The following is a 27,736-nucleotide window of genomic DNA, read 5'->3' as shown; positions in this document are numbered from 1 at the left end:
AAAAAGCACAGTGGATAGCAAAAATGAATTCTGTCTGAACCTGATTGTGAAAATGTACAAATTACTATCTTTAACCATCTAAGTGCAGTGATCCAATCACTACCTACAAATAAAGCATTGCTTTATTCGTTTCTTTAATATCTAATATAAAACAGTCAAACTGAAATAAAAAAGGAGACACAGAATGAACTTTTTACACTTTCAAAAATAGTTATTCCCATTTTCCAGCCTTTCTGAAAACAATTTGTCACGTCTAAACATGTTTTGAATTCTGCATATCTAAATCATACAACAGAAGAAAGAAACACAATATACAGACATACTGTACACATCAGTAATGAAGAATAATAAAGTTCAACAGACCGCTTTTTTTCCCCAAAGTTTCCAAAAATACAAACAGCAACAGAGCTCTAAAAATCAGAGAGAAAGTGAAATGACCCTCGGTGGCTAGCGGTTGATTGTGGATTGTGTGAACGTGCAGAAGAGACCGGTCATCTCTATCAGTACACAGCACATCTGTTCAATGACTTGCAGCCCAATTGCATCAAAGACGACGCAGGATTTGACCGCTGCCTGGTCAGTGTTGATTCCAGCGGAATGATGAAATATTCTAGCAATGTTTTTGTCAGAATAACAAAGACAAGCTTCATCCACAGGGGATTAACCTATCAAAGTACAGGAAGTTAATATTCATGGATGCTCTGTGTTCTCCGAAAGAATGATACAACAGCTACATCCTCACAAGCTGAAATATGAGAGAATGTGAATTATAATTCAGTGGAAAAGTGAATATTACAGAAGGACATGAATAACTTATATTGTTCTAGCTTACACAAACATTCAAGCATTAAAAAAAAGTATGTTTATAATGTCAAATAAGTTTTCTTTAGTTAAAGTGCATTCAAATAAAAGACAACAAATGAGTTAGGTTTTTAATTTGGCCAAACATTGATTGAATGCAGTACTAGCATCCTTTTTTTTCGTCTAAAATAAATCACAAATAACACTTTGTTTGAGGGGAAGAGACGATGACTAGAAATGTTCTCCTTATACAATTGCTCCTACTGCTGGACAAACCTGGAAGCTGCATGTGCCAAGCAATGTGATGATCATATTTATTAAATCTGCACTGACTGAAGCAACTGTGCCAAATAACATCATATTTGTTAAACTATCTGCCTGAAACTGCAGATACAAGCACTATAAGCCAAATCGGGCTGGTGTTCGTTTTGGTGTCATGGGCGTTTCCTCTTTCCTTCCTGGGGTGAGGATCTTTATCGACCTGTTTGGAAATGATGAAAAGACATGTTTATGTCAGAATGTTAATTTAAATAGAAAGCAGATGTAATGTGCTACGCATCAGAAGTTCTGAGATTTGCTCACAGGTTAAATGACAGGAACTTAGAGTAAAGAGAAAAGGACAGTTTGTCTTTGTGGGGACCTGCGGGACTCGCTTTTGATGCGGCTGACAGGGCGATCTATCATCTTTAATTACAGCGGTGCACAGCGCTCCCCTCCTCACACCGCTAGCAATTACATCCATCAGGCCCTGACCCTCCTGCTCCTCCACCACAGACTCAGCTCACACCTCCGTCACTTCACTTTCTTCTGCCTGCTAGCCCAACATTTGAACTTTTAACTAGTTTAATACTTTTTTTTTTCATAACGAACATTCCATTTATCTGGATTATTGTATTTTATGAAGAGTTGCAGAACTCTCTGGCATGGTGATATGGTGTTTTATGTCTTTGCAGAGGCTCACTTTTATATTGTGTGTTTTTTCAGCATGTTGCTATGCGGTTGCAGTATTAAAGGAATAGTTTGCCTAAAAATTTCTGAACATTAAGCGTAGGCCATTAAATGTAGATGAGATTGTTTCCTTATCTTCGCAGATTTGGAGAAATTGATCATTACGTCACTTGCTCACCAATGCAGTGAATGGGTGCCGTCTTGATGGACTTGTTTATTACACACATGGCACCCATTCACTGGCGAGCAAGTGATGTAAAGCTACATTTCTTGTAAAGATTATCAACATTTAGGATGGCCTGGGGGGTGAGTAAATTTTTAGCAAATTTTTATTTTTGGGTGAACTATTCCTTTAAACTTTGACAAATCTCTTGTCCTTCATTGTTTGTCTGTGCTACAGACATAAATGATTCCTCAAATTGTGTGGCTTGAGGCATAGTGTGAACTTAAATTTCCGACTGGTAGACAAACAAAACGGGTCACAAAAAAAAGAAGAAGAAAAGAAAACATATAAATTGAAAACAGATATATTAGAGACTTTTGTCTTGGGCTAGTAAGCGTTCAAACAGAATGCATCTTCTGTGTGTTAAAATGCTAAACTCACAGCAGTGGTATAAACAAAACAAAGCAAAAGCAAAAGTTCCTGAGACACATTTTTAAAAGCTAAACTTCCTTTAAGTTAAGTACCGTGTTTTTTTGAATGCCACATTATGCTCACAAATTCTACAAAAAAGAACAACGGTCAAACCATGGAAAAGCAGCTCAGCAGAATCCCAAACGTGTTTTGTGTGAATGAATCCAAAACATGTTTCATATCTTAACACCAGCAGAACTCTTTAGCAAACGCACATCAACGCCCTGGCGACCAAGCTGACTTCCTAGAGCTTTGTGGCAGTGATTTTCAAAGCAATTTCTTCAGAAGAAATGTCAAACGTCCTCTAAGTGACCCGTGGGTCCTGCAGGATTCAGGTCAGGTGAGATGAGCTGCGATCTCATCTTAGATCAGCCAGCGTCTTCCTATCAGCTTATTTAAAACCCCATAAAGGCATCAGAGCCCAAGAGGGAGGCTGGCACCTTAATTATCCATCTCCCCATCATGCAAATCAAAAGTCTCATCTCCACTTTTAATGTGATTATTGTCAGGACGTCCATCATTGCAGACAGCCAGCTGAAGGCTTTGATTCAGAGATAAAAGTCCTGATTAATTAATGAAGTGTTATTTTACAGGACACGTTTCTCGCTTTTGTGGCACAGACAGGTGTGTGTAAAATTAATTTCCCGGATTAGTCTGAAAATTAGCGTCTGTCCCTCTTCTCCCGGTCTGGGGCGGCACGATTTAAATTGCTACAGTAATGAGGGTCAGCCAGGAGTCAGTATCATTTCTTTTTCTCTCCTGTGGAGACCGGAGGTGAGAAGAGCTCATCATGGGGAAGACAACGAAAGAGATGAGGAAGATGGAGGCAGGGGAGGGTGTGAAGGGGATAATAGTCTTCCCAAAAATTGCGACATTAGTATTTCAGCACGCCGGTCATTTGATGGCTTCCTTCTAAATAGGATGATACAGATTTGGCGAGAGTGCGAGCAGAAAGTGACAGCAGTATTTGTGTAGAAGACGGCTGAAGTACCTGACGCTGCCCAGATTGCTCTTCCTCTCCTGCTCCTCTTTCCGTGCACGGATCTGTTCTTGTGCAAGAGACATCTCCTCCTCCATGTTGGTGATCTCCTCCTTGGCTCTCCTTCGGTTCTCCTGAAAGAGGGACCAAAAGTGTGTGAGACGAGATGGAGACAAATATGCATCATAAGTGTTGGGTGTGATATTCAGGAGGGACGCTGCTCACCTGTCTGCTCTTTCCTGCATGTTTGATACTGTAGAACATGGGTCCCAGCTCAGCCAGCCACTCGCCGTCCACAGCCGTCACACACTGCATGTACTCCTGAAACACAAACACACATACGTGCCGTTATAGCAAACCGTGATTCATTCTAACCTGTGTTACTTCACGCTCAAAGGCAGAGGAGGAAGACGTACCTTCGTGGTCATGACCAGCTCGTGGTAGATGATGTAGTCGGGGGTGTAGCCCATCCCAAACAAAGCGCTGGTGGGGTGCAGATGGCAGGGCATCCCAGTTCTCACATTCACATACTCCCCTATTCCCTAAACAAACACATACAGGTCATGAAGATGCTCCATATGCTGCTTGATGAAACTGAACCCATCATTACACTGCTAAATATGTGAAGTTGTTGTGTACCTTTAATTTAGCAGCCTGATGGAAGTACGCAGCACAGATGCACTTCCTGATCACATCCCAGTCTGAGCCGCAGGAGACCAAGTTCATTTTCTGCTGCACCATGATGTCTTTGAGCTGAGACCGCACCTCACGCACCTGTGACACACCACACACTCTAGTTCAGGATAAACTCAATCAAATACAAGAGGAAGGTCACTTGGTTGGAGAATATGTGTAGTTAAACTATGCATATAAAGGGTTTTTTACATTTAATACATTTGAATTAAGACCAAGTAAAGAAAATGTAAGAAACACAATGTGTTGCATTAGCAACAAATCTCTATTACTTTTTAGACATTTTTTAACATTTAACATAACCAACCACTAGAACATGGAAATATCTTTAATGGTACCTTATGACCACACGGCAAAAAAAAAAAAACACAACTAATTTGTACAACTAATAATTTGTATTGGAAAACAAGACAAAAATCCTGAAGAAGATCATTATTAGCAACGCATGCAACATTAATTTGTGAAAAGGGCAAATTAAGACTTTTTAAGGCGTTTTTAAGACCCTCGGAAACCCTGTATTTAGATGGACAGAAATATTAAAAAAAGCTAATAATTAACACCCTACGTCTCAATATATTTCCTTAGCAGGGATAGTATCATTAACTAAAACTAATACTCTTACAACATTTTTGCTAATTGAAATACAGCTAAATTAAAATTCAGTATACATATTAGATGAAAAAAATTAAGTAAATGAAAATGTTGCTTCAGCAACTAACAGAAAGAAACTAATTAATTAATGACATAATAAAATGAATAAATATTATACAATTAAAATTAAAAGATAAATAAAAGATCACTGAAACATTAATAGTATATAAATAATAATAATAAAATAACAGGATCTCAACACCGAGCAGCTGGTTTAGGTGTAATTCTTCACTGACAAGCTGGTCTTTTACTAAAACTTGTCTGTCTATGCAGTGGAAAGCCAAAGCTATCCCATCCTACTCACTTCCCCATGTGAAGAGGATATTTACATAGAAGTCTTAAATGCAACAGCAAAAAAAAAAAAAATGCACATTTAGCTGTAATGGTCAGAGATGTCAAGAAGTTTTAATGCTAAACTATTTTGGCAATCATTTCTATGTGGACTTCAGGGAAAAAATAAAAACAATGATATTGCCCCTGAAAAAAATGAATTTGATTAAGAGTGACACTTGAAGTTACCGTACCTTTCGCATGGCTTTGGTGTGGATGAAGTGATCGTTGCACCAGATGCTGGAGTAATTGTTGTTCTTCCACTGCAGGTAAACGTTGAGGTAGGTCAGGTGATCACTCTCAGGCACCGAGAACTTCTCTCTCACTTGGTCACTCTCCTCCTCTCGACCCTAGACGAGTAACAGCACGGTTAGAAAACAGCAGCACCCACATGTACAGCACTTCTACAGTTCAACAGGTTCTAGTAATGAGACGGTTAATGCTGTCTGGTGCGTGAGGTACAAGGGAAACATACTTCACCAATGTATACTTGGTACCTTTGGTCTGTAGAAGATGGACGGCACAGACAACATGGAGACGATGATGAGGATGTCAGCACTGCAGCCCATGTCACATGACACAATCAGCATTTTAGACAGAGCCGGATCCAGAGGAAACTCCACCATGAGCCGCCCGGTGGGCGTCAAAGAACCTGAGACAGAGACGAGCCAGAAGAAACCAAAAGTCAAGAGGGATTAAAAAAGCTCCTCTTTCAAAATCGCTGATGGCGGGAAAATGATTCCACTTTGAGATTGTGAAATCAGAAGCTCCGATTTCAAAGATTACATGACAGACTAAGAAGATTAGTGAGAGCGCGCCGTGAAAAGCAGAGAAGATATTTGGGCAGGTAAACCTTAATCAGAAATAATCTGCTGTTAACACGAGACGAGAGCTAGAGGGAAAAGTGCTCCACATAGTCAAATCCACACAATGGGAACTGATTGGATCATAAAAAGTGGGCATTACAAAACTCCCGTGAGTGACAGATAGGCATGCATGGATAAATTATTTATAATAAAAACTCTTATGTTGCATAAAAACTTAGAATTAACCATTTAGATTTTCTTGTTGACTTGAGAGATTCTATTTCACTTTAAATAACACCCAAAATAAAGAAAACAAATCAAAAAATCTTACATTCTCTTTCTCAGGGCAGTGTCTGAAGCTGCTGGTCTCACCTGTGTTGTCAAGCGCTCCCAGGATCCACAGCTGGTACATGGAGTTCAACATGTTGTCTTCAGGCGGCGGGTCCATGAAGTGGAAGAGCAGGAGATCTTGAACTCCCAGAGACTTGAGCAGAAGCACAACATTGGCCAGGTTAGTGCGCTGGATCTCTGGGATAGTGGTGGTGAGCATTTCATTCTTGTAGGCACTCTGAGTGTATAACCTGAAGAGAACCAACACAAAGGTACAAGAGGTCAGTTCATTTTCCTACATACATTACATGTCCAAGCCAGACACGATGTGATACAGTGGTGAGTGATACATTTTGGTGTAATAATATTTCTCAATATTACAGATTTTACTGTATTGGTGAGCATAAGAGACGTCTTACCAAAAAAAAAAAAAAAATGTGTTATTCCAAAAAAACAAAAACAAATTAATTTTTATTTTGTGTAATAACTAACAAAATAAGTTGAACTACTAAAGTGAATATAAAAATAAATAAAAGCTACATAGAAATAAAAAAAACTAATATGACTAAATATGACAAAAAAGACAATTTAAATTAAAACAAAAACTGAAAATCTAAAAATAAAAAACTAATTCAAAATAGGGCTATCAAATTCATTTATCATGATTAATCACATATAAAAAAAATTTTTACATCTTGTGTGTATACTGTGTATATATATACAAATGGTAATATTTCTTAAATATATATGTGCGTGCATTTATATATACATACAAATATACACAGTTTTATTATGGATGTGATTAATCAGGATTAATCGTTTTGACAGCCCTAATTTAAAATATTAATAAATACTACAATAGCATATTCACAAACAGGTCAGGAATGGTTCTCAAATTATTACATTTAAAAAAGTAATGGAATAAAATAAAGACAAGTGGGCGAGATGTCTAGGCAGGAATCCAATTAAGCATATTTAATGCAAAAGGTCCAAATGGAGACTTAACAGATGAATTTAATCAAATAGATGAATGTAGCACACCACTAAAAAGTTTTCTACCTCCCACCTTTACAAGACCTAGATGAAAGCCCATAACAATGAACCATTTCACCTCTGAGCATCTTACGATAATCACAGCTCTCCTCAGCACTCACCACCATACAGAAAGATCTGAGAGAACAGCAAATTTCTGCAGCTATTCAACTAAATATATAAACCCCTCAGAAAATGGCGTGAAGGAGGAACTCTGGGAAGCTCTGTAGTACAACATATGCATCTATGCATATCAGTGTTTGAGTTATGGATTCAACACGCATGTCACACAAATACATACGGTTCTTGGTATTACAAAGCATCTGGCTGAACGGAATTGATTCTTGACGCACAGATGTTTGGTAAAAGATATATGTAACTTATCTGTCATGGCCCAAACACTTTCACAAGCAGCCAGAGACACTCACATGGAGGCTCAACAATCCCCTGTGTGAGATTCCTTTGTGTGACCACAAAACAGCGAGACAGCGTGTCGCTGTGTCTCGGAGTCTGTGCAGATTTGAAAAGGTCACAGTCAAAAAGCCCACAGGAGCCTTTGTCTCACAGTCTCAGAGGAGTAAACAAAAATTAAACTGCGTGAAATCCTCTCAAGATTATCGTTCCGTCCCCCTCCTGCTGTCGCCCTGCCTCTCTGATAGACATTTCAGAAAAGAGGGACTGGAGATCTGACGAAAAGCTCATGAACACACTGTTCATCTGCTTATATGAGGTAAATCACTTATTTTACACAGCATCATTCCATGGAGTTTAAATTCTGATTTAGACCCACTATAAACTTTGCCATTGTCATAAACTTTGTTTGACGCTTTGCTCAAGAACAATCAGCGGGTTTTCCTGATCTGTTCTGACCTGTAACACTGTCCCGGGCCCGTTCTGCCTGCTCTGCCGGCCCGCTGGTTTGCATTGGCTTGACTGATGGGGTAAACCTGCAGCGCATCCATGCCAATACGGGGATTGAACACCTAAATAACACAAAGTAATAATACTGTTAGTATTAGTGCCAATCCCCTATTAAAAAAGCAGTTTCATTTGGTTTTACCTTCAGCTTGCAATAACCAGCATCCACCACAAACATGATGCCGTCCACAGTCAGAGACGTCTCAGCGATGTTTGTAGCAACGATACACTTCCTCACTCCATCAGGAGCCTGTCCAAAACACACAAGTTCAGTTCACAAACCTCTAATGCATTTGGTCTCATGACCAGGATCTTAAGAGTATCCAACAGTAAGAGAGGTTTACCTTCTGGAAGATCTTGGCCTGCAGGTCCGAGGGCAGCTGGGAGTAGATGGGCAGCACTGCCAGAGGCGGAGCGTTATCCAGATCCTCCAATCGCTCCACAATCTGATCTGACGTCACCTGCAGCAAGCACAAACATCACTTGTGATCACAAACTTATCTATCTGTCTATCTACACACACACACGCATACATATATATGGAAATTAATACTTTCATTCAGCAAAAATGCATTAAACTGATAAAAGGTGACAGTAAATGCATTTATAAAGTGAATTTCTATTTCAAACAAATGCTTTTCTTTTGAAATTTCTATTCATCAAAAAAAAACTTGTGAAAAAGCAGCAAACACAAAACACTAATAATAAGAAATGTTTCTTTAGCACCAAATCAAACTGCAGACCCCAAATCTAACCAATAGAGTTCAATGGAATCTGCAACCACAGTTAGCTAACAATTTGTGAAATGCACCCCTGAAAGGTGGTGTATTATTAATAGCGCATTCAAATTGTGATTCCACTCATAAAATCATTTGCAAGACTAAAGAGTCTCCTCACCTCGATGTCCTCCTGACCGGGCATGAAGATGAGGATGTCACCCACCATCCCGCTGAGATGAATCTGTAAAGCCTGTTTCACAGCCGCCTCCACATAGTCCTCCTGAGGAACCTGAATCACACCAACACTCAGCGTCAGCACAGCTCCCCAACCAGCGTCAGCTTTAACTAAAGACGCTATTAACACCCCACCTTGCTGAACAAGATATCCACCGGGAACGTCCTGCCGGGAATGTGGAAAATAGGTACATTGCCGAAGAATGCTGCAAATTTGTCCGAGTCCATGGTGGCAGATGTGACAATGAGCTTCAAGTCCGAGCGTCTAGACACCACCTACATGTAAGTAATCAGAAAGTCAGGATGATAAAAAGGGAGAAGGTGACTCATCAGTAACAAAAAACTAAATTCAACAGTACTCTTTAAAGGGACACTGTGTAAATTTTGTCATTGATCACTTACCCCCGTGTCGTTCTAAACCGGTAAAAGCTTAGTTGGCCTTCGGAGCACAGTTTGAGATATTTTGGATGAAAACTGAGAAGGCGTATGACTGTCCCATAGACTACCAAGTAAATTACACTGACAGTACCTTTGTTAACAGTCTCCTCTGTCTCTCCACATCACTTAAAACTGTGCTGGATGCGCTGTTTTATTTGAAATCAAAGCATAAATACACATAGAAAAGATGCTTTTCATACTTTTCTGGACCTTGACAGTGTAATTTACTCGGCAGTCTATGGGACAGTCACAAGCCTCCTGGTTTTCATCCAAAATATATACAATTGTTTTCCGAAGATGAAGTTTTTAGTGATTTGGAACGAGGGGGTAAGTGATTAATGACAACATTTTCATTTTGGGGTGGAGTATCCCTTTAATTCTCCATATAAGCAACAATCAAATAAGTGTATGAAAATCAATTAAATTTACTATGATGAAACCAGTAAGTCAATTCAGTCCTATGAAGTCGTGTGAAGCTAGAGATTTCATTCACCTCTCGGAGCAGCCCGAAGAGCACGTCAGTGTTGAGGGAGCGCTCATGGGCCTCGTCCATGATTACCGCGCTATAGTGGTCCAAATCTGACTCCCGCAGAGATTCCCTCAGAAGAATCCCATCCGTCATGTATTTTATTACAGTCTTCTCTGATGTACAGTCTTCAAAACGGATGGCATAACCAACCTGGTGTAAACATTAAAGCAGTAAAACCACTTAGCCATGGGAAAATCATGGTTAAATAAAATGTTGTTTTATATTTGAATATATATTTTAAAAAGTAATTTATTTCTGTCATGGCAAAGCTGAATTTTCAGCATCATTACGCCAGTCTCACGATCTTACTGTGTCACATGATCCTTCAGAAATCAACATATACATATTATATACATAGTGTATTTTACAAATTACTTCCGGTCTGTGTCTTCTACACACACAGTTAAAGTTAAGGTGATGATCAGAATGAAGTTGGGCTCAGGTAGTTTTGCTGTGGGATGCGTTTCCCATACATTTATTTATTTGTGGAGACTCGCCACGATTTTAAAACTAAATGATTTTCCAAAAGGCTTCATTGAATAAACATGAGCACGTACTGCACGTTTAATAATAATAATTCCATACATTTATATGTTTAAATATTAAAACGAGGCACGGGTGTTTTTATATCACTATTTCTGAAGGAAGACTTGCATGTTATACGTCTGATAACGCAGCGTTTGTGAGTTTAGCTCTGCTTTGTTTACAGCTGTTACTGGGGAAACCTCTATTTCTCGCGCTTTATGCATCTCCTGCTGGCAAAGAATGAATTTGCATTATCATTAAGTCCACCTGATTTACACAGCAAACATATTTTGTTTGCTATAAAAAAAAAATATCTACTCTAGAAGGACTTGGTTGTTGTTATTGATTCTAGTCTACCGGAAGTTAAGTTATGGACACAAAAGCGCGCATGCGCAGTAACGTTTGTTTATATTGCTACCGTTGAAATTGTCTAATATATATATATATATATATATATATATATATATATATATATATATATATATATATATATATATACATACACACACACTTTATTGGATAACAGGTCATTCACTACGCTCCGTGAAGTAACAGCTGTTCTATGTGAAATGACGCACCTGATGAAATTTACCGCTGATTAGATAACCGGCTTTACTGACGAGATGCGCATTAATTATCGCACAATATTTATTGCGTACCCCTAATAGCAACTTATCCTTTTTATACAGTTATCAGTGCTATTTTAGTTTTTTTTTGTGTGTGTGTGTGTGTGTGTGTTTAATATGTTTACATAGTTTCTAAAAATTTTAGTTTTATTTTAGTTACTTTAGTACTTAATAAAAATATTACCTTGACAATTATTGTTTAAATAACACATAACAGATAAATAACAGATTTTTATGGTTTTAGTTTAGTTTTAGTTCATGATATTAACTCTGATTAACATTATTCCACTGTGCCATGCTCTCTGTATTGCCTTCTGGGTATAATAACACGCATATTCATCTTAAATCCACCAGGCGGTAGTATTTCTCCACAACATCAATATATTTTGTCGAATAAATGTACAGAAAATTGGGCACCAACCTCTTCTCCCAGGTTGCTGTTCATTTCTTCGCTGACTCTCTTGGCCACGCTCATAGCTGCCACTCTGCGGGGCTGTGTGCAGCCTACCATGCCATAGCTGGTGTAACCGTCCTCATGAAGATACTGTGTGAGCTGAGTGGTCTTACCACTGCCCGTTTCCCCCACCACGATCACAATATTGTTATCCCTGCCAGAGAAAACACAAAGAACATCAGCATACCAGGTGAGCAGACACATGAGCACATGAATATAGTGGCAGAGTTTGTATTTAATGAAGCACATGTAAGTGTCATCAGGACCTGATGATGTTGAGCAGCTGCTGGCGAACAGCAAAGATGGGCAGATACTGCCTCTGCTCTAACAGGGTCTTCTTCTTAGCAAACTCACTGCTCGCTTGATTCTTCTCCTTCATGTGGTCAGCAAACTTCTGCTCCGCTCTGAAAACACGAAAGATAAGAAAGAGGCCCATGAAGATCTAAAGAAAACATTTTTTAAATGAAGAGCTGATTTTGTAGCAAAGAACTGCAGCATTCTGTGGAATGAATTTAAACATGCTAAAATATGCACAACTACATGCTTGATTGTATTCCTGTAATATAGTTTAAATAGTAATTTATTCTTGTGAATTTTCAGCATCGCTACCCCAGTCTTCAGTGTCACATGATCCTTCAGAAATCAATTTAATATGCTGATTTGCTGTTCAAGAAACATTTCTGATTATTATCAATCCTGAAAACAGTTGTGCTGCTTAATATTTTTGCTGAAATCATGAAACATTTTATTTTTCAGGATCTTTTGATGAACTGCAACATTCAGAGGAACAGCATTTATTTGAAATAAAACTGTTTTGCAACATTATAAATTTCTTTACTGTCCTTTTTGATAATTTTTGATAATTTCACAAAATTATCTTACTGACCCCAAACCTTTGCACAGTAGTGATGACACTTTGCCATGCATCATGTAGCTCAAGACCAAGTGTTTGTCCAATAAGAGACAAACCGTGAAATAATTCAGTTATATTTTTTAATATTCAAGAATCAGAAAATATAATATGAGTAACATTGTTTCAACCTGTAATCCACATTTCCATCTTCTCCAACAGCTTTTCCATCTGATCCATCCTCTGTTTTCTTGATTCCCATGATGTCTCCCAGTTTGGTGCCAGCGAGCTCCCAGTGTTTATGTTGTGCCTGTCAGGTGAACGCATCAAACGCAGAAACAATTACCTCTACACTACTGCCCGGAAGTAAGTGAAGTTTAAATGAAACATGAAAACTAGCTGTGCACCTTCTTTCTTTCTTTCTGCTCTCGGTGACGCCGGACCAGCTGACTGCCCTTGCGGGAGATGATGGCCATGTCAGAGGTCGCATCTTTCACTGGAATGACCGGCTCAGGCTGGAATCACAGGACAAATGCAAAATCATGAGTAGAAGACTCACAAATAAATACACACATGCTTAAGAGACATCTGTACCTGCTTCGTGAAGACTATCCTCCCGTCCAGGAAGGGTGGCACGAGGTTATGGACAAGCAGATGCACTCTGGTTGCATTGTCTTCCTCAAAGTCCTCATCCACCTCCAAACGCTGGACCACTCCACTGGTGAGCATGCGGTTGGTCTCCCAGCGTTCGTTATCCTGACGAGAAACACACATGTGAGTAAGCGTTACACGTGTTGAGGTCTTTAAGATGCAGATGGGTGAGGATGTGCATCGGTACCTCGTTGATTTGCCGTTTCTGCGCCGAGATGCGTTTCTGGGTCTGCTTCTGTACGATCTGCTCCCTCTTCTTCACATATTCCTCTGAACTGGATGTCAAGGGGTTGTGGAACTCATCGTAACCTTCATCCATCATGTACCAGTCTCGATCAGCTTGCTGTTTGGACAGAACACAGTTAGCACTCACTAAAATAACAATTCGTTTTGGTTTTAATTATTTGAGGGAATTATGAATGAAACGGGATATTTGTAACACATTTATTGACTTTCACAAAACTCTGTTTCAAAGCAGACTTACGTTATGCTATTAATGTTTATAATATCTTCATGCATTTAGCAGATTAAAGCTGGGAGCTTATATAGTTCACATAGTGCAACGATACAAGCAATCAAACAGCTGAGATATGGAACATATTATATGTGACTAGGGCTGGGCGATATATCGAATATTAGCGATACTATCGGAATAATTTTGACGATGATGTACAATTTGAATATATCGGGAATATCGAATATTTCAAATTCAAGCATACTTTCCCAAAAGAACGCGCCGAATGTCCAAAAAAGGAACCTGTAACTGCTGACTGCTCTACGCCCTTATACTACGAGAGCTGTAATGATAGCGGTTGCCAGATAACAAGAGTTTAAATCTCCGAATCAGAGCTCCACTGTTACAAGTATACATTTTCTTCCCGGTGTTTGCTTATTTTAAGCAATCTGGCAACCACGCGCACGCGCTCACTCCTCATTGCGGAAGAGCCGCAGACGATAATCTGAAAACACTAACAAGCTGGAATTGAGCGATCTAATGAAAGAGTCGTTCAGCCGGTCTGTGTTCTGTCGTTTGATCTCAACTGTATTGTTTGCATTTGTGATCGCAAAATAAATGCACTTACTCGACCGCTGATGTTTGAATAGAGAAACAGGCTATGGCCATTTGGAATTACTATTGGGGAATTTATGTTTACCAGTTTCCATAATATAGACAGAGAAAATGCAAAAGTCTTTGGTATTCATTTATATATATTTATATATAAGAAATAGCTATGTGCTTCAGCAACTAGCTCCCCATCTAAGAGGGTTTTTAGTGTCAGTAGGAACATAGTTTCATGCCACAGAGCTTCTCTTAAAACCACAGACAGTTGACAGACTTGTGTTCTTATCTTAAAAACTTGTTAAAAAATTAAAATAAAATACTTATCCCAGTTGCATAGTTTAAATTGTGAATTGCATGCACTAAAAAGTTGACAGAATGCACTTTCTGTAACTGTTACTTAATTTGCACTGCTTCAGTTACATATAGGCCTACATGTATTCATTAATAAAAAGCAGTAAGTGATCTCTTGGTCTAGATTTTTTAACTGCTTAAATTAGCTGTTTAATCTAAATGTTGTTTTTTTTTTTTTTTATGGGCAAAAGAAAATCATGTTTTATTTTTTATTATTTAAATGCAAACATATCGAGATATATATCGAATATCGTAAAAAATTTGACAATATCGAGATATCATTTTTTTTTGTATATCGCCCAGCCCTATATGTGACCCAAGTATGCATGCGGATAAAACATATACACATTCTTATATATCCAACTTCATATAGAGAAGTTGAAGAGGCACTCACCCGCTGATCTTCCTCCCACTGTTCCTTCTCTTCTTCATTAGTAAATAGGATCCCGTCTTCTCTCTCTTCCTTCTTATCGCCTACAAAACGAGTCAATATAAATACAACACTAAAGATGCTGGACATATACTATCGTTCAAAAAAAGATTCAGTAAGGTCAGTTGTTTTTGACCTCATCACAACAGTTAAATTAACTTAAGTTTTCTATTTTATTAGATTTGAAAATGATCAGCACCCATTACACCAGTCTTCAGTGTCACGTGATCGGAAATCATTCTAATATGCTGATATGATGCTTAATAAACATTTGTTCTTCTTATTAGATGAAAATGTTCTGCTTGATGTGTGGAAAGTGTTATTTTTCTTTGATGAATAAAGATTTTTTTTTAACATTCTAAATGTATTTACTGTCCCTTTTCACAATTTATCAATTGTCGTCATATTGTTTTATCAATTTACTGTACCTTATTGTTGAATAGAGGTTTCAATTACTTAAAAAAAAAAAATAATAATTTACTGACTCTTGAGGCAGTGAAAATTGAGGCAGTAATTAGCCGCGTTTCCACTGTCGGGCTAAAAGCCGGCGTGCTAGTGTGTGCCAGGGCCAGTCATGTTTCCACCGTCACTTCCGGGGCTTGATCGTGCCTCGTTGGGGCTTCCTCGGGGTGCAACCAGGGGGGCAGGGTTTCATATTTTATTGAAGCATCCCTGGGCGCCGCCATTGGCGAGCGGACCCCCACCTGCTGTTAGCATTCCATTGACTCCCATTCATTTTGGTGTCACTTTGACCGCGAATAACTTTAGATTTGAGGCGTTTTAAGACTTCATTTGTCCATTCATTACTTCTAAAGAAACACGAAAATATATAAAAGACCCCATTACCTTGTATCTTACGTTGTGGCTCTGTAGAAGCAGTTTTTGTAAAAATAGGCTAACGATTGCATCATAACCTGCAACTCTCTGTTGCACAGAGAAATTACCGTATGGACAGGAGGAGAAGCTCGCAGGCAATCTTTTACTGTCTATGAGGCAATCGGGGGGACATGGAGGCATGAAGTCAAGGGAGAAGCCCATAGAGAGTCCATAAAAGCAACAGGACAAAATTATATAACAACTTCTGCAAGATTCGGTGGGTGATTCAGATTTCTCTTGGCACAGCGATTAGAAGACTTACAGGTTTCTCACGTGACATCTACGTCATCAAGTTCAGTTTGAGTCTGCGCAGTACGCTCGACCCCCAGGAAGTGCATGCTTCTAATTGACTTCACTTCTCTCCGTTGAATCCAATTGGGTCGCTGTGTCCATTTCTTTTACTGTCTATGGGTGCAACGGCCAGGGTTTTTTGCATAGACTGTAAAAAATATGGACAAAGCGTCTGTGACGTCACCCATAGACTTTCTGAAGAACGGGTCTGAAGCCGTTTATGGGGGGTATGGGCAGCGCCATCTTGGAAAATCTTGGGAAATCCTAACCCCGCCCACCTTCTGACGCAGCGCGCTTCACTCAGCTCGCTCTGCAAATTCGGTTATCTCTGTGTATATATAACGAAATATGTTATAAAACACCATACTAACTATTTTCGTTTTCATTAAAAGAAATCTTAAACATTATAGCCACACAAATGTGGTTCAGGCAACGCATATTGATTATATTCAACTACACATAACGTTTGCCGAGGAAAGACTGCTTCAGGCGGGGTACATGAACGCCGAGCGCCCGGTCATCGCTGGATCAACTGGATAAAATTTTCATAAATCTTTAAATAAACCACAGATTTGAGCTTTAAACAACTACATTCTCGCCTGAAAACCTCTTAAAACTACATTTATTGATACAGAAACAGTAGTATTATATGTCAACTGTATTAAAAAATGGCGCTTCTTGTTGTCATTCTCCGTGGCGCTGCCTTGTCAGCTGTCAATCAAGCTGTCACTCAAAGTTAACCACACCCTTATTGTCATATATTTTATATCTAAATACGATCTAAACTAACGAGTTAGAAAAAAAAATCACCCCCCTCACAGTTGTCAGGCACTCGGAAGCTATCGAAAAATACAATAAAAGTCCATGTGACCAACTTGTAAAAACATGAATTTATGCTGTGAAAACGGACATTTTAACATGGGGGCTATGGACATTTGCTCCCTTTTGGGACCTTCCCCTGGCGGATTTTCGATGTATTGCAGTTTTTCGCACTTCAGGTAGGCTTCATTTTTCAGATCAGAATGTTGCCGCTTGGTTTTTTGGCCCGACGAAAACCATGGGCCAAAGCAGGCCAGCTGGGGCTAGAGGAGTGGTTATGAACAAAGGCAGAGTTTCTCTGCGTCTGGAGAGCATCAGCCGCGGTTCATTTCAGAAAGCTAACAGCTATGACACCAGTATTAAAGACTTTTTAAAATAAGTTGAGCTCAAAACTCACTTTCAGTCAGCAGCGAGTGTTTGAAATAACTTGATCCGATGTGGATTATTATAATCACCATACAAGGCAGAAATATTTATAAGCGATGCAAAAGACTGTGCACGCTAGGTATTAATTAATTACCATAGTAAATATGGTAAATATGACCGCTTGAAGAAATATGACGTCAGCTTATTCTCGGTCACAATCGTGTATTCATTTAGTAACATTTTATCAGACATACAGTACAGACCAAAAGTTTGGAAACATTACTATTTTTTATGTTTTTGAAAGAAGTTTCTTCTGCTCATCAAGCCTGCATTTATTTGATCAAAAATACAGAAAAAAATGTAATATTGTGACATATTATTACAATTTAAAATAATTGTTTTTAAATTTATTATACTTTAAATTATCATTTATTTCTGTGATGCAAAGCTGAATTTTTAGGATCATTATCACATGATCCTTTAGAAATCATTCTAATATGATGATTCATTATCAAAGTTGGAAACAGTTCTGCTGCTTAATATTTTTTCAGAACATGTGATACTTTTTTAGGATACTTTGATGAATAAAAGAAGCTATGTTTTTAAAATATAAATATTTTGTAATAATATACACTACTGGTCAGTAATTTGTGGTCAGAGATTTTTCTTTCTTTCTTTTTTTAAAATAAAATCAATACTTTTATTCAGCAAGGATGTGTTAAATTGATAAAAAGTGATAGTAAAGAAAATATATTATTAGAATATATATTATTAGAATTTTATTTTTTTTTATTTTGAATAAATGCAGTTCTTTTTAACCTTTTATTCATCAAATATATTAGACAGCAGAACTGTTTCCAACACTCATAATAAACCCGAATATTAGAATGATTCCTAAATGATCATGTGATAGACTGGATGTTACATGTGACACTGAAGGCTGGAGTAATGATGCTGAAAATTCAGCTTTGCATCACAGGAATAAATTATTTTTTTAAAGTATATTCAAATAGAAAACTATTATTTTAAGTTGTGATAATATTTCACAATATTACTGTTTTTTCTGTATTTTTGATCAAATAAATGCAGGCTTGATGAGCAGAAGAAACTTCTTTCAAAAACATTAAAAATAGTAATGTTTCCAAACTTTTGGTCTGTACTGTAAGTCTCATCTCGAGAGTTTAGCTCCACGTAGCCTATGTCATAAAAATATAATGTTTTTTGTTCGGGAGCTTTTATAAAAAATAGAGGAATTATCATTCATTCTAAATGTGATGTATGCAACTACAAATAAACAGAAACCGTCTCGACTGAATAAGCAGGCTATTAAAAATAAATAAATAGAAATACATTTATTTCTGTGACAAATTTTCAAGCTTGATAAATTAATTCATTATGCTCAATGTATCACTTATAGTAAAACATTGATGCTTTTTAATTTAAATATTTAACAAAGCATGCAAACAAAAGGCCGCTGTTGCCGTGTTCGTTTTGTGATCGTGCTAGTTCCAGTGATTTATTTCTTATTAGTTTTCTGATAACTTCTCTTTGTTGGTGAAATGATGAGATTGCGTGACATTGTTCCTGAGAGGTGTGTAAAGGGCTGTTTTAGTGAAGCGCAGCGGAGCTTCTGGCTCGACAGTGGAAATGCAGCACTATTCTTGCCTCGGTGCTGCTGGCCCGAGGCTATTAGCCCTGCCCGGCCCATTTTAAGCCCTGGCTCGCACTGGCCCGACAGTTGAAAAGCGGCTATTAAAGCAAATGGAGCCCCTACCAAGTATTGAGTACATGTACAGTAAATGAACATACTTTCCAGAAGGCCAACAATTCACTAAAAATATATATTTTTTTATTATTGGTTTTATGAAGTATTCCAATTAGTTGAGATAGTGAATTGGTGGGTTTTTGTAAAATGTGAGCCAAAATCATCACAATTAAAAGAACCAAAGGCTTAAACTACTTCAATCTGTGTGCATTGAATTTATTTAATACACATTTGAGTTGAATTACTGAAATAAATGAACTTTTCCATGACATTCTAATTTATTGAGATGCACCTGTATGACTAAAATTGCACATAAAAAAAGACAACATTCTCTACCAATAGAACTTGTAAGTGGTGTCTTTACCTTTTCCGCGGGACAGGCGTGGGGTGGAGCCAAGGTGCTTCCTGTCATTGGCCCACTCGTTGTACTTGTATGACGGGGTTGGTAGAGGAGTTTCTGCTGGATATTGAGGTTTACTTGACCTGAACAACAAACCACATCAGCACAAATAACCTTCAATGAAACCTCAATCACTGAGGCTCTAATGAAGTGATTCATACCTGTCTCTCCTCTCACTGTCACGGACAGAGCGTTGGCTGCGCTCGGAGCGGTCGTACTCCCGGTGGGACGGGGCAGGGGACGGGCTCTCCCAGTGAGAGTGCTTTGAGCTGGAATATCCACTGTCATCTTCATCCCAGTTGGAGCGTGATGGAGTGGCCACATCTGTGTGGACATATGAAACAAACCTGACCCATTATTAAGCCAAACAGGACGAGCTGACTAACACACTTGTAGATCACGGAACAACATTAATAATTTTGGAACACCAATCAGATTTTAGGTTTAGGTTTACAGTTAGGATAGCACATTTTAGGGAGGAAAACAAATCTGTGATTTTATTTTATATTATTATTATTAGTGATAAAATGCTATTTAAAAAATGTTATTTTGTGTGTAGGGTTGCACAATTTGGTCAAATATTATATTATATTATTATATATCTATATTAATCTGGCTAAATAATAATAATAATAATAATAACAAAATAAACATAAAAATTATTTACATTTAATTAAATAAAAACAATATAAGAAATAATAATGTTGAAACATTCCACTGTACAGCATGTTAAAAAAAGGGTATTGAAGAAAAATAATACAATAATAATAATTATTATTATTATTATTTTATATCACAACTGCAAAACTACAATACTAATATTTATGCATGTCATAAAAATATCTTTTTTATTTTGATGGAAAACCACAGAAAGTCCTTAAACTTTCTCTCCGTTGATAATCCCAAACTCAAACAGCAAACTTTGAGTGGAGTCGCTCAAAAAAATCTACTCATTTGTTTTCAACATAATAATAATAATAATAATAATAATAATAATAATAAAGGTTTTTTGAACAGCAAATCAGAATATTAGAAATGATTTCTGAAGGATCATGTGACACTGAAGACTGGAGTAATGATCCTGAAAACACAGCTGTGCATTACAGAAATAAATTACATTTTAAAATACATTCAAGTAGAAAGCAGTTATTTTAAATTGTGAAAATATTTCAAAACTTTACTGTTTTTGCTGTACTTTGGATCAAATAAATGCAGGTTTGGTGATCACCGAGTCAACAACGCACTCTTAAACCTACTTCACTTGTTTCATTACTGGATGAATCAGCGTTTTTGAACGATTCTCTTGAATGAATAATTCATTCATTGACAAATACATTTTTAAGTCACTTGTCGCCACCTAGTGGTGAAACAGTGCAATCGATACGAACGTTATTTGAAGCGCTGTACTTTCAAAAGGGGATTTGTTATATTTTGATCGCTGCCATATAGACATCAATGTTTATATCTGAACTATAAACTTTATCCTAGGATTTCTGTGATAATATGAATGACGGTAAGACAGAATTAATACTGTGTAGTTGAAAAGACCGTTTGTGAAGATGTTTCTTAACCAAACATGCTAACTGTTTTCTCGGTGTCAGCGGCAGTGCGCACATGGATTTGAATGATCCGGTAAGACTTTGTCAAAGGTTTAATAGACTCGGGGAATCATTGTCATTTAGAAATGAGATTGAGAGGGTGTCTGAATCGAGATCGCGATCTTTTAACGATTAATCGTGCAGCTCTAATTCGGAGTCATAATCTGTTCATGTAAATACTTTCACACTTCACTCAGGCAGCTCACATAATCATTGAAGTACAGTGCAGTCTTTCGATTTAATTATTGCACTAAGCCATATTGCGATTTCATATTTATTTTAATTACTTATTGTAGCCCTAGTTAGAGCGCAGCTAGAGTCGGATTTGGGGGCTTCAACAACATTCTTCTCAACTTATTATTTCCCTCTAGTTCCCACACTAGGTTATAGTTCAGGTCTAGTTCCCACACTAGGTCATGGTTCAGGTTAGGAATGCATGCATTATCCATAAAAGGAAATGTTCAGCTTGGGTTAATCCCAGGAATCAATAACAAAAGTAACACAACTGAAATTCAGTAGTGCTAAAACTGATCAGGGTAGTTTGTTCTGAACACATCTGGGAACGCGTGGCTGACCTTTGGATCTGTCGCGGGGAGATTCGGGCTCATCACGCCGAGTACCGCGACTCATGCGCTCGGACGTGCCGTCCCTCTGGGAGAGCTCACCCCTCGCGCTGCCATCACCACGCTCAGAGCGACTGCTGCTGGATCCACGGCCGCGGCTGCTTTCATGGTCATCTGCACAAAGCCCATAAAACCAAGAACAACATCAGGAAGTCTGTGGTGGGATTAGGGATGCGCAGTATACCGGTACTGCAAAAATACCGGTATATATTGTATTTCAAAAGGTACAATATCATAATTTTGCTCAATTCGGTATTTGATGCGCTGCAGTTTCGAAATTCTCCGCTAGGCGCCAGTGCGCTACCCAAACACACGCGGGTCACTTGAAACCGGCAAAAAGTGACAACGGAGAAACAAGATGGATCAAGCTGATCAAGCTAATTCTACATGCCCGCAATTAATAAAGAAGGCAGTAGGAGTGAAATATCGCATTACTTTGCCTACAAAGGTAATGAAAAAGGTAAAGCTACAGACGTGAATGCCCCACTATGCAAACGCTGTTTGAATTCATGTGTAGCAATGGGAGGCAACACTTCAAATCTGGCTAAGCATTTGTCTCTAGCTCATCCGGACTTATTCAATGAGTTCAGAAATCAACAGATCATAGCCTACTTAAAAGATACCGTAAACACGAAAGCTCAAATGTGCTTGCATGACACGCTAGAACCAATGAATGAAGTTTAGGTCTCATAATTTTTGCACTTTCAAACAATAATATATTAATTGAATTTGAATGAATAAAGAGATTAGTAATATCAATTTTACTATTAGTGATATTAAAATAAATGGCATATTACTATTACTGCCGCTGTGGAAAACTCTAGAGGAATCAGCTGACAGAGAGAGAGAGTAATAGTAGTAATATGTATATGTATATATTATAGTAATATCACTAATAATTGTAGGAGCCATTTTGGGGATGGTAAAGGTTTTGTCCACTGGGTGGTGCTGTGGATATGTTTAATTAGAGCACCTGAGGAACAAGTGTGTGCATTGGTAACTTGGAAACACAGTTTTTGAGCGCACGGCAGAGTAGTTCACAAAGTGGATTCTAGTTGTAAGCGGTCCGTAATGTATGGCTTTGTGTGTACATGTGAACAAGGAGAGGCCACAAGAAGTTTGAGATCATGTTTAATGGAGCTCAAGTAATAAAAAAAGACATTTGTTATGCATCTACATCCGTCTGCATGGTGTAAAGCCATTACACTAATATTAATGTTAGAATAACACTTTACAATTAAGCTACATTTGTAAACATGTAGTCATGGACCAACAACCGCAGGTGGTGTGGTGTTGATAAAAAAAATAATAATAATAATAAATAAATTATATATATATAATTGTGTGTCAAAAGTTGTTCATTAACGAAGGCGATATTATTTTTATCACTTTTCATTTTTTATCATTTTCTCACTTTATTATCAGGTTAAGCGAGAACGGACGGTCCTGCGCTCAAAGGCGCCAGTGCGCGCTTCCTTTTTGCGTATACTTTCATATCAAGCTGCGAAATAACTATGTGCAAGCAGTGTCGTGATCAGTTAATTTATGGAATAACCAAAAAAAGGTGATTAAAGCTGACTTAAACTATGCATGCATGTAATATATTTTATATATATTATATACAGGATATATTTATATGTATGCACATGTCTTTGAAATCAGCCCAGCACTGTCTCACTCATCTAACACATCCTATTTAACTCGTCAGTTCGTGTATATTTGAGCACTTCTGTCAGTGAACGCCGCCTGCAAAACACTAAAATAAATATCAAAGAATAATTCAGTTAAACAAGAAAGTAGCCTAAATAAGAAAGTTAAATCGATCGGTGATGTGGTATTTGCTTTCCCAACAAGATCCATCGCCCAACACTAAATTAATTTGCTGAATGCATAAACTGTATTTTCCCGCGCTCAAATCTGCCAATCTAAAGGAAACTCTGTGTTTGAGGTCATTTGTTAATTACCATAGATTTAGAATTTGCGACTATTACAGTTATTACACTTATATACAAAACTTTGTATTATGCTTGCTATAGAGTTTGTGACGTCACGTACACTACCGCCGGTGGCATTAGACAACTGCGGTAGCAACCGACCACCGCGGTGACGCGGTTGTCACGGCAACAGTCACAGCAGCAAAACCACCTGAGCCCAACTTCAGTCTACTCATCACCTTGACTTTAACTGTGTTTGTAGAAGGCACCGTAGCCAGACCGATATACACAACACAGATCGGAAGTTAACTTAGGGCCAGGCGCGTGCGCCCGTTGAAACAGTCGATACTAATACTAGTTTAGCATGTTAACATTACTTTATGGAATGCATTAAACTAATTTGAACCCAAACACAAACCAAACAGTAAGCATTCGTTTTCCTGTCCAAAAATCTGCAGCTTTCAAAGGAGCTGTCAAAAAAAATGTGATGATATGAACACTTTTTGTTTTTCTTTCTGCAAAATCAAAATTGAACCTATGTTCCCTCTAGGTTTTTTTGGTTTGTTACATTGATACGTTTTAGTTTTTTTTTTTAGTTTTTTTATGTGATAAAGAGTAAAGACTAACAAAATATGAAGATATTAAACTAATATAATAGTATCTTTTCAAAATGTAACCTACTGTATGTTCCCTGATAGGTTTTTTTTGTGTGTGTGAACATTTTGATACTTTTGGTTTGTACATTTGGTGCAGCAGAGTTTCAAGCAGCTTTTTTTTTTTTTTTTTTTTTCAATTCATTTTACTTTTGAGGCTGGTTATTGGTCACCTGGGGAATCGCTTTAGTATCGATACGGAGGTATTAGATTCTGGTATCGTACCGAAGCCAAAATTGTGGTATCGAGCCATCCCTAGGTCGGATCTCTCAGGCCGAGAGCACCTGAATTACCTCTGTCTCTCCTTCTGTCTCTGTCACGAGAGCGATCGTGGTCTCTGTCTCTGGATCGCTCTTTGTCTCTGCTCTTGTCTTCTTTGGAGGACGCATAAACCCCATGCTCACGTCTGTCCTTCTCCCTCTGCTGATGCTTCAGCTTGAACTCCTCACTAACCCCTCCTGGGTTTGAGGGGGTTTCTGAGCCTGTGACACGGTACTTCCTGAAGAAGCATGGAACAAAAACTCATTACTGCATAGCATTTATTTACAGTATATGATTAAGATGAGAGGTATTAGGAATTTTCTTGATAATAAAAATGACGAGAAAAGATAAAAAAATAAATAATAGTATAAAATACGGAAGCAAATGTAGTTAAAACAATAACATGTATATAGAATTTGGGAAGTAACACAATGGGTGTCATTCTCTAATAATTAAATGGATTTGTTTTTAATTCTGTTCTTACGTTAATGAACTTGGAGATTTCTAAATCTGCATATAAGGGCTTTCAGCACAACTTTTCCTTTTTAGCCTTTTGTCACATCCTCAAAATTCAGTAACACTGATACACTTCTAACCTCCTCGCACACAGAGTCCAAAATTCTTGTCCCAAATGTTTGCACGTTAGAAATTAAAAACATCACATTGCCTCCAAAACTTTTGTTTGATTGGGTTCAATTTTCTGTGTTTTTCACATTCGTATCACTGACACAACATGAGGTCGTATTTACTTTTTAACATGCAACAACTTTGGACTCGGTGTGCGAGGACCTTTATAGTTTTTGTTACAATTTTGGATTAATATTGACATTTTATTTTCATATTTTATATATTAGTTTTTTAATGTCTTCATAGTTTTTGTTTTAGTTTATTAGTTGTTTATTTTAGTATTTGAACTAAACAAATATGAGAAATGTTGCTTTGGCTACTAACTGAAATAAAAATGAAAACTTGATTATTATTTTTTTTATTCATTTTATGTTTTGTTATATGCATGGGTTTAGTGTATAACAATTCATTTTTATTTCAGTTAGTCGCCAAGGCAACATTTCTCATATTTGTTTAGTTAGCTATATATATCGAGCTATAATTAAACTTTTGTTACTCTTTCACTGTGTGTGAAGAATTTAATTAAATTTTGGGCATGAAATCTGTGTACAAACAAATTATTATTCACCAATAACTTTTTAATAACTTTAAATGTATGTAGGACAACTGAAACATGACAACACTGTCTTATTAATGTGGTTATAAGATTTTTGTTGTCGGTGTTGCTTCAGTTGTTCCTACATTTTTTCATAAAATATAGAATACATTTAAGTATGACAGTCATTGGTGAATCGTGATTGTTTTAACACAGTTTTCACACAAGTTTGAACATAAAACACACTTCAGTGAATGAGACTCAAAAAAAAAAAAACACAATGTCTCTAGTGCAAATTATTTTCTTGAAGAATGCCCCACCTTTCCTTTTTCCCGTTCCTGCTATCGCCCTCTTCTTGATCTTCCTCATCAGACCCTGAATCACTCTTCCCCTCCTCCCAGTCTGTGTAGGATGACACCTTGGATCTCTTGGTCTCTTGATCATCCAGCCTCTCCTTGCCCTCGCGCTCCTTGCGTTTCTGTGCGGCCAGCAGATCAAGGCCCAGGAGTGAGGCTCGAGGAGCAGGAGCTCTGAACACATGCGGCTCTGATGAAGCGCTCCTCTTCTTCACCATCAGCCCCCCGACCTGGACTCCAGGGTCACTGCCCTCCAGCCGATGCGGAGACAAATCATCCTCCATCTCTGTCGAGGTCATACCCACAGCTCTCAGATGATGGATTTCTGCTTAAGTATCTAAAAGAGGTGGACAAAAGTTACTAACTTGGGCCAAAAAAACAGTCACAGACGCATTCTGATAAGATATGACAATATGTTTACATGCGATTTATGACAAGTAAAGCTAGAGAACGTTAACTTGTCATATAGATTTGTCTAAAATGCCCCTAAACAATTCAAGGGGCACGTTCTGTCACTACAAAAGGGTGATTTCTAATACTGATAGTTGTTGTTAAAGGTTAAAAGTCTGATCGATGTAGCTCTTTATGTTTGCTAATGTAACGTACGGCAGTACTGTGGCACTCCTTGTTCATAACATTAGAGAAAACAAAACGGGTTTACCTTTTAAACGGTATCCTCAGAGGCCAGTCATAAAAGTTCCTAAAACCTGTTCAACACAGTATGATAAAACCTATGTAATGAATGATATAATAACAATACTCAATGAAGTAGCGTAGCAGTAGGACGCCATTACTATCCCAGCATTCGCAGCCTGGTGTGACGTCGCATCCGATTCCTGGATGAATCACTATTGTGAACCCGTTGTTTCAAACGATTCGGTCAAGAGTTAGTAGATTATTATACGAACTGGTGAAATGTCGCACTTCATTCCGTTTTAGATTTATGAAGCGCATTGAAAACGTGTTGATAACAGCATGTTAAACAAGTGCTGCTCGTGGACAACTAGAAAAAAATTTTTTGCGTGATAAATAGCGAATTGGTGAATTATCTTTTTAACCGATTCAATTGAAACTCGTCCGAAAGAACCGACTCACTTCAATGAGTCAGACTTAACAACTTGAAAACATTTATTCCTCACATGAATAGTTTCCAAGCATATTTCATTATTTATTTTACTTTTAATTTATGTATCTTATTTTCTTGCAAGAGTGTGAAGGCACAGAAGTAAACAAATTATTTTATTATTATTACCGATTCAGTTACAGTGAATGATATGTATTTGCTAATTATTATTTTTTGTGAAGCTCCTTGCAACAACTTTGCAACCACACAGTGTGAAGACAAACCTAAATTATTTTAATCATGTAGTGCCATAACTCATGCTGTCCAAAGGTGTACTTCATTTTAACAGCACAAAATTATTTTTCATTAAGTAAAATGTAATAATTTCAGTTATTCAAATACAGAAATAACCAACAACACATGCTCTGTCAAATATTGTCTGTACTTTGAACCATCCAAAAACACTAATACCTACCCATTTTAAGTTCAAATGCATCTCCCTAATTTTATCCAAAGTCTAAAATACAATATTCAAAGAATGATTACAACCTGCACAAATAAATTAGCTTTTTTTAAA

At 37.6% G+C, this 27,736-nt stretch overlaps 1 protein-coding gene across 1 annotated transcript; it reads right to left on the bottom strand.

The window, feature by feature from the left end:
• Positions 1–918: 918 nt before the first annotated feature.
• On the bottom strand, positions 919–26,921 carry LOC132110687 (pre-mRNA-splicing factor ATP-dependent RNA helicase PRP16-like). The gene is made up of 27 exons (XM_059517509.1): positions 26,758–26,921; positions 26,061–26,433; positions 24,611–24,816; positions 21,683–21,844; positions 19,671–19,833; positions 19,474–19,592; positions 14,957–15,036; positions 13,336–13,491; positions 13,092–13,253; positions 12,905–13,012; positions 12,689–12,807; positions 11,914–12,051; positions 11,615–11,801; positions 10,007–10,192; positions 9,211–9,351; positions 9,020–9,130; positions 8,467–8,583; positions 8,265–8,372; positions 8,075–8,187; positions 6,215–6,423; positions 5,534–5,688; positions 5,231–5,386; positions 4,002–4,136; positions 3,779–3,904; positions 3,588–3,683; positions 3,375–3,496; positions 919–1,282 (listed from the first exon to the last, which is right to left on the bottom strand). The coding sequence occupies exons 2-27, from the start codon at positions 26,393–26,395 to the stop codon at positions 1,201–1,203; spliced, it is 3,792 nt and encodes a 1,263-aa protein (XP_059373492.1). The 5' UTR covers positions 26,396–26,433; positions 26,758–26,921; the 3' UTR covers positions 919–1,200.
• Between the last annotated feature and the right edge of the window lie 815 nt (positions 26,922–27,736).

The sequence above is a fragment of the Carassius carassius genome, chromosome 2, assembly GCF_963082965.1.
Source record: "Carassius carassius chromosome 2, fCarCar2.1, whole genome shotgun sequence".
NCBI classification, from domain to species: domain Eukaryota; kingdom Metazoa; phylum Chordata; class Actinopteri; order Cypriniformes; family Cyprinidae; genus Carassius; species Carassius carassius.
The sequence above is the reverse complement of the archived record's forward strand: the minus strand, read 5'-3'. Positions and strand labels throughout refer to the sequence as shown.

Excerpts from the sequence above, each read along its gene's own strand:
- LOC132110687 (XM_059517509.1), bottom strand. The coding sequence starts at position 26,395 with ATGACCTCGACAGAGATGGAGGATGATTTGTCTCCGCATCGGCTGGAG. Across the intron at positions 9,131-9,210 it reads TGGATATCTTGTTCAGCAAG|GTTCCTCAGGAGGACTATGT; the intron begins GTGGGGTGTTAA and ends GGTGTGATTCAG. Across the intron at positions 1,283-3,374 it reads AGCAATCTGGGCAGCGTCAG|GTCGATAAAGATCCTCACCC; the intron begins GTACTTCAGCCG and ends ATTTCCAAACAG.